Here is a 12031-nt window from a genome sequence, read left to right as displayed (position 1 = left end):
AAACAGTGCATGTTTAGAAGAGGATCTGTCCGTGTCTGTTTGTTTGTCTGGGGCTAATCTTGCAAACCGCTGGCTAGATCAATCCATGCCAAATTTCATGTGCATGCTTAGCTAGTGCACACTGTCAGTAGGCCAAGGAAGTACCTACATTCTTTTTCACATGTTTTATTATATTTTTTAAATATTTAACTGTATCTTTTCATTTCACGAAAGTCTGTCTGTCTGTCTGTGTGTCCCGGGCAGAACTCGGGTGGTGTCCAACCGAACAACCTCAAAATTGCTTTGTGTCTCCCATGTGACTTAACACAGTCATATGGTGTTCAGAACATAATTAGTCTGTGCATTCTTCATCTGGTGGTAACACTTCTTCTGCCAAATTTAGAGCTTCACTTTTCTCTGGTTCATTTCAGTGGATTAGTCGTAATCTGAGTTCTGTCATCATCCGCCTCTGATTGGTCAGTAATGAGGAACCGCAAGATGGATGCCACCCCACTCAGTTTAGTCATCTATTCACTAGATACACGAAAGCTAAAAAATATTCTGACGTTGCCGCCATTGTCTCTCACATTGTCTACCAGCAGTGCATTCCGCCGATACCCTATAGCTATACCCTAGTAGGTATAGCTTGGCGCCCTGAAAAGCTAGGTGTCGATAGCCAGAGCATCAGCCGTTTTTCCACATGAGACGACGTGAGCTGATCGGTCCAGCGGTTTGTGAGATTAGTTTTGGACAAACAGACAGACGGGGCGAAAACATAATCCCCCCCTTACCTTCAGCCTGGTGGGGATAACAAAATAATAGTACAGGTTTCGAAGGGTGTATGGAGGGAGAGTAATCTTACAGCCGAATATACAGTATAATATGTTAATATGCAGTAAAACAATGTACAGTGTAGGGATTTATGTCCCAAAAAAGGAGAATAATGACAGTTTGTTCTGTTTACAGATTGAAGGCAGGTGTTCCCCCTTTTTTTCTTATTCAGGGCTTTTGTAGCCTCAGGGGAAAGAAATCCTGATGAGTCTTCGTGGTGCCTCAGCCGGCAGTTGCACCTCAGGTGCTTGCCTGTCCGCATCATTGTTTGTACAGTGAATACAGCAGATGGTTCAGCATCTAACCCTGGGGGCCCCGGTATCGAGGGTGAGGGTGGTAAAGATGTGACTGCCCACCTTGACAACCTGGGGTCTGGCAGTAAAGAAATCCAGGACCCAGACACAACTTGGTTTAGTCCCAGGTTAGACAGTTTGACAGCTAGCCTGGGAGGGACTATGATATTCAAAGCTGGACTGAAGTCAATAAACATTGTCAAGCAACATAGCCCCCTTCCCCTTTGTTGGAGCCAGTTTTATGTTTTCTTTGTTTTGTCCACTTCTTTCATAATTTTTTCGTTTTTAGAAATGTCAAATATTATTTTGGAATATGAAATTGTTATTATTTAAATTTAGAGGCCTCCTCTCATCTAACTACATACACCTTTTGGAATTTACTAATTTAAGTTTTGGAACATGCATTTCAAGCATTTCCTTTTTCCTTTCAGGTTAAAAGCCTACTTTCCATGTTGTTCATGAACAGGTTGTCGTATTCTTTGTATTTTATTGTGAAAAGCTCACCTGCAGACAGGATAAGGTTTGGCTTGAAGAAGGTGACTTCACTTGAATTTCAGGACAATGGAAATGTTTGGTGAGGTCTAGGAGGCACACAGTTTTTGACCGCATTTATTTATAGGAAAGGTATTTTTGGAATTTTTCATTTTGTTTATTATTGTGACACCTTTTTGGAATGAATAAATATTTTTTTGTTAAAAGACAATTCTTCTCAGCACCTTTTATTTGGAAATAGAGCGAGTCATGACACCCCGGGCCTTCACCATGGAATAGAGGTTTGGACTTGAAATACCTCTACACCCTTTGTTGTCAAGGTGGGAGAGGGTGGTGTGCATTACCTGGGAGATAGCATCATCAGTGGATCTGTTGGAAGGTACGTAGGCAAACCATACCAGAAATGGGGTTCCACCAAATTGGGATGAAACAATATGTTTTCTGACTTTTCTGTGTTCTTATTAGTCTTTTCTAATTTTTTACTGTAATTCATACTTTATACTGACATTTGTCCCTTACTAACAGGCTACCTCATATTACAAAAGAAAATTAAAACTAACACAAAAAGTATTAAAAACTAAACTAAAACTATGCCGTAAAATATACTGTACACTGGCAAACCTGCTTTTAAAAACTAATTTAAAAAGTTACTGAAATTGAAACAAACAAAATGAAACAAAACGTCAATACGAAACAAAAATAACAGCTAATAAAAAATTCAACATTATAATAACATTGATATAGATTATGTCTTTCTTTCTCTGTGTCCATTGATCTACAATACATAAAGCCTGAAGTCCATTAATACAGTATGTGCATGGCTAGGGCCCCCTGGTGGCTTCAGTGCACCTCCCACTTAGCCACAGACCCACTCACAACAATCTGAGATGTAGCTATGGATACAGGACACAGAATAAAGTCATGTAAAGTATGCATGATGTGAACATGCACGGTACATCATTATCAGACTTAATTTTATCCTTCAGCTTCTTATTTATGCTCCAGAATATTTTGGGAAAAATAGCCATTTCAACACTGAGGTGCCCACTCTTCCTTGGTGCCCACCTATCCTGTTACAGTACATTTATCCTTTCTCTACTCCCTCTCTTTTCTGTTTCCTTTAAAGAAATTCAATTAAATATATTAATTAAGGTGATACTCTGGACAGGTGCAGTGGTCTGTTTTGTAAAAGAGTCATCTTGGTAATTAAATAAAGATAAAATGCATGGATAGTATGTGTGTGAGTGTGACTGATGCATTGATTGATTGATGTACTTTATTTAGTAAGACATGAGAACAGTACATGACAGTACATAACAGTACATGGAAGTACAAATTCGCAATACAAGGTCTACTAAACTGGATAGCTCATTAAGCACTAAGCTTGTTTAAGATGAGATCCCCATGCACACAAATCATGTTGACATATAAGAGACAGACAGATATACACACTTCTATACAGAATGTCATACAATCAGTTTACAGGTTACTGGTATGAAGGGTGAAAAATATGTACAAAAAAGAAAGAGAGGGGGGGGGGTAGGTTAGGTTAGGACATGGGGTAGGTTAGGACTTGGACAGGGGCCATTTTTGAATTGCAGCCTCCTGAAGGTGTATCTTTAGGGCATTTTTGAAAGTGAGTAGGGTTTTACACTCCTTTACTCTTTTTGGTAGGGCATTCCACATTTTAGATGAATAGCATGAGAAAGAGTTCATTCCCTTTGTTGTGCCAAATCTGGGTTGAACATGGTTTGTGGAGCTGCCTCTGGTGTTATGATCATGGACTTGATTAACATTTTGGAAGTATTTTGACAAATACAGGGGGATCCCAATGTTGTGGTGTATGCAAGTTGCTGTACTCTGTCCTCAACCCTAAGCCATCCAAGCCTAGTAAAATGATCAGGGGTTAGATGGGTTTTGTAATTGAGGCCAAGAAGTAGCCTTACAAGTTTGTTTTGGGATGTTTGGAGCCTTGTTTTTAGGGCCTTGGAGGTGTTGTGATACCATGAAGTACATGCATAATCATAATGACCTTGTATGAGGGCCCCTACAAGAATCTTCAGAGTATTCTTACTGACTTTACGAACAAGTCTCCACATCCTCTGTGTTATTTTGTGGACCTTTTTGATCGTCTTTTCAGCGTTTTTGTCACCTGAGAGGTTTGCCTCCAAGATGGAACCCAGGTAGGTAATTTCCTCCTTTCTTGTGATAAGGACTGATGGTACAAATATGGGAGTCCCATACTACATTTCCCAGAAGACCATGTGCCGCCCTACGTACGACGTACGTACTACGTACGCGGATCTGTCTTCTCCTTACGTGATGACGCATTTTCTGCCTATGTTGGAAGGAAGTGCTTTAACTGGAGGCAGAAGCGAAAGACGGGTAGAAAATCCCACTTAATTACACTGACTCACTCCAATGGTATCTGTGTTTACTGCGCTCATACAAAGGTACGATATTCCTTATTGACATGTGATATTTAATAATTGTTATTTTTCCTATTTGTTTTTGACGACCACGCCCTCTATGGTAGTAAAAGCGCATGTTTATTGTCCTGTCAACGTTAGCCGACCTGCTAATGTTAGCTAGATATTGTCTTCCTCCATTTTGAATAATAAATCTTAATGTTGTTTATAATAAATTACTATTGGACCGTTTCCTCTGTGTAAAACGGTCAGTAAGTAGACTAGCAAGTAGGTCAAACGTCTCAGCAAGCATGTGCATTCTTCCTGCAAGACAATGGATGTATTGTGGGGCTGTGGGCCGCGCACAGTGTATTTTATGTAGTTGTTTATTTATTAAGCTATGGAGAACTGTAATAGGCTATGCTTACAGTAAAGAACCATGTATCTTATTTGTTTTGACATTCTTACAGCTATCCTTGTTCTCACGCGACAACAATGACATGTGTGGGCGGGGCTCAGTGAAGGATGAGCTCATCATGGCCATGATCAGAGTTGCCATGTCGGTTTAAGCGACTTTTCTGTGAAGTTGCTTGTAAATATTGGTAGTTGCAATTTGCAATTTTTTGGGCTTGTTTCCTAAATGTTGTTTAAAGCAGTGTTTCTCAAACATTTTCAAGTCAAGGACCCCAAAATGAATATGTATTTGTCTGTAGACACCCCCATCTGAAAATATGTTATGCCATGGACTCCCATACAAGATTTTAAATGTTTCAACTTTTTTCACATTTAATTACAATATATTTTTTTGAAATTAGCAGATCCGTTGTGAGCTTGTAGATCTGCTATTTTCAAATAGCCGATTTAAAGTGCTCATGTGGCCTAGTTGCTTCTTTTGGGATTGTTTTCCTAGACCTGGTTGCTTATTTCTCTCACAAAATTTGGCAACACTGGCCATGATGCAATATCTGGCTATTGACACTCACAGTCAAGGCGATTTAGTTGACACGTCGACTGATCTTAGAGCTGATGACCTCACCCCGTATCCTGTAACACACAACATTAAGCTTAAGGCCCTACCTAGATTCATGCTGCAGAAGAATGTTGCCAGACTTGAAATTCAGTTTTAACATTTACACTTGAATCATGCACAAGTATAGCCAGACACACACACACACACACACACACACACACACACACACACACACACACACACACACACATAGAGAGAAGTAGGGCTGAGATCACCGGATCCTAAATGGCCATAACTCCTTATCCAGGAAACTCCTTATCTGTAATCGTACTCACTTAACAGCTCTGTTGTTAGAATTTGGTACCGTTTACACACACACACACACACACACACACACACACACAAACAATGTGTGTATTTATATACTACAAATTAAACTTGTGTAAATGTGTTTTGTGTCTCTGTAGATGTCAGTGATTGAGGACCTTCCAGCAATGGATGGACCAGACCTCTTAGGTCTCCTGTTCCATGGAGAGAATGATACTGCTGATCCCTTCTTCCCTGATGGGAAAGCTCTTATTGAAGACTGGCTGGCTGAGCAAGATGTAAGAATTACTTGTATATGCCATAATTACAACCCCCAACTTGCATAAGTCAAGTCCAAAGAACTGTAATAGGACACTCATTTTGTGCATTTACAGAATGCTAGTTTACTTTATCTTGACCTAATCTGAAGGGCTGTCCACGCTAAGTACTATAATTATATTGTTCACCACTGTCATGTGGACTCCGCCATCCACTTGAGTTAGAATGTTTTTTTTTAAAAACAACATATTTATAGTTCTAGTGCTTGGTGTGGACAGCACAGCCATTTAGAATAAGAGCTCTCTCAGCTCTGATAAGACAGCGTTTGTCTCACTGCTTTATATGGTCATGCATGCCATCTTTGCCAAGTTTAATGACAAGACTCAATGTTCGCTCATGTAGTGACAGCTACTGTCGCTATCTCATAATTGTCGTTTGTGGGCATTTTCATCTTTTAGGCTGACTAAGAGCTCTGTGTTTGTGTTTAGGATTTACACCAGCTCTAAACTGAATTATCATGGTAACAAAAGAAAAATACCCTAACCCTGTCACACAGAACTGGAAAACCAGACACTGCCATATCCAATTCCTCCATTGTTTTTGAAAATGTTATGTGGACAAACCTATAGGAACCAAGATGTTGATCTTTTAAGAATGGGGACTGGTTTAATTGCCGAACAGAACTCCTGAATATTGTGGACAAACGTTTAAACTAGCCTTTGTAGATGTGAAATGAAACCAGACTAAATATCCTATTTGTCGTGGGTCTGTGGCTATTAGTGTTGGCTCTCAGATGGCTGTAACAATATGACCGTGTTCCTAGATTCTGACAGGTATGGATACAGAGGACTTTCTATCCAGCTTGCTGGAGGGAGAGGACAGCATGACTGCTATCTGCCCCTCCCACTCTCCCCTGGGCAGTGACAGCGGCATTTCCGACGACAGCAGCACCAGCGGCAGAATGGGAACTATCAACCCCCTGGGCTGCTCCAGTCCTCAAGGGAGCGACACCGACCCTGTGTCGAGCCCGGTGCCCTCTGAACCTGCCATGGCACTAGGAGAGCCCCAAGTGGAGAGCCCAGAATGCCTTGCTGTTCAGACAGACCACAGCTACTCTCTGCTGCAAGGCAGAGGCGTGGACCTGGATGTCCTCCAGAGTGTGAGAGCAGAGAAGCCAGACATGGATGTTTTCATTGATTTGGGTATGTATGGTGACCTAATACAAGATGACGCTCATCATTTCATGGAGTCATTTGTGCCTGTCAATAACCCATTTCTCATTACAAGTTAAAAAAGTCTAAACGTTGAATCTGCAGAATGGCAGTTTTTGTCTGTTTCAAACAAACTGAACGATCTACTTGATGGGGCATTGCATACTTCTCACATTACAATGGTATTTTGGTATAGAGTAGGGTATTTTTTAAATGAGCATTTTGTGGTCTTTCTATTTCAGATGATCTGGAAAGTGAAGTAATGGAACAGGACTCCGCCAGTGACTGTGAGCTGCCCTGCACTATGGCCATAGAGGGCCAGGATTCCACACTGGACAGCAAACAGGTCAGTTTTCACTCCCTCATCAATATTATTCCACATTAACGTGACCAGACAAGAGACATTGTTGACAACATTCAGGAAGTTATGAAACCTCGAACATATTCTGTTTAGTATATAATATTAAACAGAATTAACTATTAATGAGAAGAATTATAGTCAATGTGTATATAGTAAATGCATACTGATTGTATGCATTTTTCTATTAAAACGTAGGTGACAATGAGTCTATTTTTAATGGATGGGTTTCACTTATATACAAGCATTACAGTCCCGCACTTATTTGATCTATTTAATGACAAAAATATGTTCTGCTGAATAACTGCTAAAAATCTTGTCTTTTCTCCTTCCAGTTCCAATTCAAAGAGCTTGTGCTCACTGATGAGGAGAAACGTCTTCTGGCCAAAGAGGGAGCAAGCATTCCCTCTGACATGCCTCTCACAAAGGTAATACTGGGGCATAATACAGCACAATAGCCTAATTCATTCTAATGGTTTATATATATTTTTAATATTAAAAATTGGATTAATATAATAATGTAATTATCATATTGTAAATGGTATAATTTACAATGTCCTCATACAAATGAGGATAACAATGGAATATGCTTATTCTTTTGGCAGGATAGTAGAGCCTCTGTTTCTTAACCCCACCTTGCCATTCTAGAAGTAGCACATAATGCAAGACCCAGCTGCTGCTTAGGACTGCATATTGCACACTTGAGCCCTCTCAAGAGTCTGATGACTTCTCCCTCTCTCTCTGTCACAGGCCGAGGAAAGGACCTTGAAGAGGGTGAGAAGGAAAATCCGCAACAAACAATCTGCTCAGGAGAGCCGCAAGAAGAAGAAGGTGTACGTTGATGGACTGGAAAACAGGTGAGCAGACAATGAATTAAGCATGTTTTGAAAAAGAAATGTAGGCATTATATTGGAGTTATCTCATTTAAACAGAGTCCACTGATGAGCACAGCAGGTTAAACAAAGCTTAAATCTGTGGATGCTTTATTTAGTTACAGCTTTGTTCTACACGTAAACCATATACACATGAATTGCAAAGGAGTTCAGTAATTCTTGCTGTCCTGGATCACTTTAAATATGAAATTATAACTAATGATGTCGAGTATGTTTTCTTTTTTACTATTATATACTTTATAGCTGCAATATGTGCCACAGCATTTGGATAAAACATGCCTTACATGATAATGTTCCCTTCCTCAGAGTTGCCATCTGCACAGCACACAACCAGGAGCTACAAAAGAAAGTCCAACAGCTCGAAAAAGACAAAATGTAAGGTGGTGACTCTTAAAGATGACATCTGCAATCGTATTCATAAACATGCCTGAAATATACTGGAATTTTAATCTGTCTTAAGTGACATGTGTCATCCTTCCTTTATGTGGCTATTTTAGGTCATTGGCAGAGCAACTGAGGAAGCTGCAGGCCATTGTAAAGATGTCCACCTTGAAGAACACCACCACCAGTACTTGTGTTATGGTAAGAGAAGAACAAGCTATATAATATCCCCTTTTTGTCAATCACTGATGGTCAAATGCACTAATTGCCTTTCTACTCGCATTGCGCGACCCACCAGAAAAACAAGCGCTCTCTCCTCTGTTGTTGCCTTCACAAGTGCTAACTGTGTCTGGCAGACAGGCGAGTAAGATAGTTGAGAGGTTTGACAGTTGAAAATATATCAAGTAAGTGGCTAACAGCCCGAATGTAAAGCTAGTGTTCCAGATCCATTTAACTTGTTAATCAAGTAGTTAGGAGAACAGCAATATCATGAATCCTCTATTGTTATAATCAACTCTTAGCTTGTACCAGTAGAAATATATATTGTTTCTATTAGATTTTAACAGTATGACAGTGGAGGAAGAGATGAGTAGATGGTGCATGAAGTGTAGCTTGTTCATAATTACAGAAATATAAGAGGTAAACGATAAATGTATTCAAGGAAAACCACTTCATGTGATTCTGAGAAGACGGGCAAGAAAAAGACAAAAAAGCAGTGAGAATGGAGAGACAAGGAAAGGATCTGGTAAATTCCACCCCTCCATTTGGACGGCTGATAGCACCATTATTTAAAAAAAGAGAGATACAGTATGTATCTCAAATCAATACATTATGTGACTCGCATAATATGAAATCTCTTCGGTTAAAGTTTTAATAATAAGTCTTTCGGGCTTGCTTTGTATTCATGTTTTTTTACACAAGCAAAACAGCATTAATCTTGAACTGGCATAAACTTTTTTTTCTTTTTATGTTAAATGTCCACTCATTGGTATTAAAAGGTCTTACATTTGCAGATACCCTGTATTCTCACTTTCCCTTCCATTTGTTCTTGCAGGTTTTCCTCCTGTCTTTCTGCCTCATTATCTTCCCTTCAGTCAACCCGTTCGGCAGCAGAAGTACAGGACAGAAAGAGCTCTACACACCCTCTTCAAGTAAGTTTATTCCACATGAGAATAATGTATTTTGTTATCACAACATTAGATTCTGTTTCTGATTTATTTTATTTCATCTTCTACATTGATTTAGCAGAACTGTTCCCTTTATTGAGTGTATATATGCAGCATGTACTGTGTAGAAAGGCAGGGAATTGAAGGCGGAGAACTATGACAGCATAGCACCATAAATTCACATAGCCGTGTATGTAGAAATTCCTTTCCAGATAAGTAATTTCATGATTGAATATGTCTCTTTGAGACTGAAAAAGATCTCTTCTTCTACTTCAATGATCTGAATATGTAGTCTTGGATTAAGCGTAATGAAAAGCTTCATTCCAAAATGAAATATTTGAAATACAGTAACTCCTACTTTTACAAACTGGTTGACATAAAATGAAAACAAATTATAGAAGGTTTTTAAAGCATAGTATGTAACTACTCTGTCATTGATCAAATAACATGGTGGATCTATTTAACTGTCAAACTATTGAGTCAGTCAAATGACTGACTTGCTCTAAATGTCTTATTATGGAAACAAACTTTCCTGCTGTAATTATATGGCAACCTCTGTACTCCACCTTTGCAGTCATGTCCAGAACCTTGCGTTCGGTGCCCCAGGAGAGTACAGACGCTTTGTCCTATGTCGACTCTGAGGAAGAAGAGCTCCTCCTGGTGCCGCCGGCAGAGGTGGAGAATGTCAAGGCCATCTTTGCCGTCGGTCAGAAGAACCACACCCCAGACTTCCAGCGGGTGGAACAGCCCGACTCCGAGACTGGTGTCAACAGCAACTCCTCCGCAGACTACCCTTCTGGTCAGGCCACTCAGGCAGGCGAGGTGAAGCCGGACTCGGGCGGCGGAGTAGAGTCTACGGCAGAGGGATCCATAGACGCCGTGGTGGCCTCTGTGACGTACGAGGTCCCGGGATCCAAGGAGAACTGGATCGAGCTGCAATCGACGTCTGTCATATTACAGCAACATCGATCGGATGAGATGTAGTAGCTGGATAGAACCAGCAGAGGGAGCCATATATTTTTGTTTTGTTTTCAGGTGCTAGAGGTCTCTTAAAAGGAGGAAAAGGAAAAAAGGAATCTTTGAGGTTAATTTGTCCCTCTGTCCCTACTGTCCCCTGTCAGTCTTTGAACTTACTACTGTTCCTCTGTGAGCACTTTGTACTAATTATCATGTCCAGTGATTATAAAGGATTTAGACTATTTCCATGTTTAGACATTGTTAACTGGCTGTGGGACACTGCAGAGATGCAAGGAAGTGAATCATTATGTATCACACATTACCTAAGAACTGAGGATTCTTAAACTTTGGTGCTGCATAACCATAAAAATGTGCAAAGCATCACCATTAGAAATTTCCCTTACTCAGTCCACTATAGATTACTTCAGTAGAAGTAATTGCCTAGATGGTGCCTCAGCACTACAATATTGCAAAATCCCAGGGAGATCTTTGCTTCATTCTTGAACCATCTTTGTATCTTGTCTCCAGCTGGTGTAGATGTTACTGTACCTTCATGAAGAATTACCTTACTCTCGTAGTGAATGATTCTGAAAAAGGTAGTCGAAGGCTTTATTTATACTTTGTCGCACAACCCCTTTGACAAGTGTCTTTAGAAAGAAATTACGTATTCTCAACTGAAAATACATAATTTTCGTTGAGTGAAAGGGTTGTACAATGAAACACATAATAGCCTCAATAGTTTGCACAGCCAGCCAGCTAACAGCATCCATAGCATAGTAGAGTGCAATATAGGCTGCTTTGTTCCCATGATGCTTTATTAAAGTGGTTTGACTGCTGTACTGCTTTAGCCATTGCAGGACATTTGGCCATTTTAGATAACTTGTAAAGTTTTTTTTAGTACTTCCCTTGTAACAAGGGTATTCATGCTCCTTTTTTATTTTTTTGATTATTTTGCCTTTTATGTTGTACAGTAAATCAAGCAAACGGAAATATGGTAGGTCTGTCTGAATAATAGAAAATTACGCACTTTGTCATGGACTTTGTTGACTGTGCCATTGTAGACAGACCCCAAACCTACCCTCATTATCACTTTTCTCACATCTTCATGAAACTCTTCTCAACTTTGAACAAACTTGTCCAAATTACCTCAAGACCTTTTGTGGCATGGAATGGGGGTTCTAATATTTACTCTGTAATCTTTGTTGCAGACTTGCAGTAAAATGTAATTACCTGTTTTCCCAATGAGGCTTTAGTTTATTGTGGATTTCTTATCAGTCATAAATGGAATGGTATTGGAACTGCTTTTTGTTATGATAGACTGTCAGTGGGAGTTTAAATGTTTAACATGTTAAAGATTAAGGTAAAATGCACTGATGTTTGCCATGGATCAAGAATAGAATGTAATTAAACTCAAAAGATTGGTGATAATGTGTACATTTGAATTGTTTATGTATGTATTATACATGTATGTCCATCTCTAATAAAATCTTTTTATATATCAAGATAA

The 12031-nt window shown here is 39.6% G+C and overlaps 1 protein-coding gene across 1 annotated transcript; it reads left to right on the top strand.

Moving 5' to 3' along the window:
- The first annotated feature begins 3927 nt into the window (after nucleotides 1-3927).
- creb3l3l (cAMP responsive element binding protein 3-like 3 like) lies at nucleotides 3928-12031 on the top strand. The gene is made up of 10 exons (XM_084054297.1): nucleotides 3928-4048; nucleotides 5441-5578; nucleotides 6382-6760; nucleotides 7012-7115; nucleotides 7463-7555; nucleotides 7878-7984; nucleotides 8327-8395; nucleotides 8518-8602; nucleotides 9456-9552; nucleotides 10142-12031. The coding sequence occupies exons 2-10, from the start codon at nucleotides 5441-5443 to the stop codon at nucleotides 10549-10551; spliced, it is 1482 nt and encodes a 493-aa protein (XP_083910423.1). The 5' UTR covers nucleotides 3928-4048; the 3' UTR covers nucleotides 10552-12031.

This window comes from Gymnoscopelus microlampas (genome assembly GCF_963454915.1).
Source record: "Gymnoscopelus microlampas genome assembly, chromosome: 4".
NCBI classification, from domain to species: Eukaryota; Metazoa; Chordata; class Actinopteri; order Myctophiformes; family Myctophidae; genus Gymnoscopelus; species Gymnoscopelus microlampas.
Note: the sequence above shows the minus strand (reverse complement) of the source record. Positions and strands in the feature narration are given on the sequence as shown.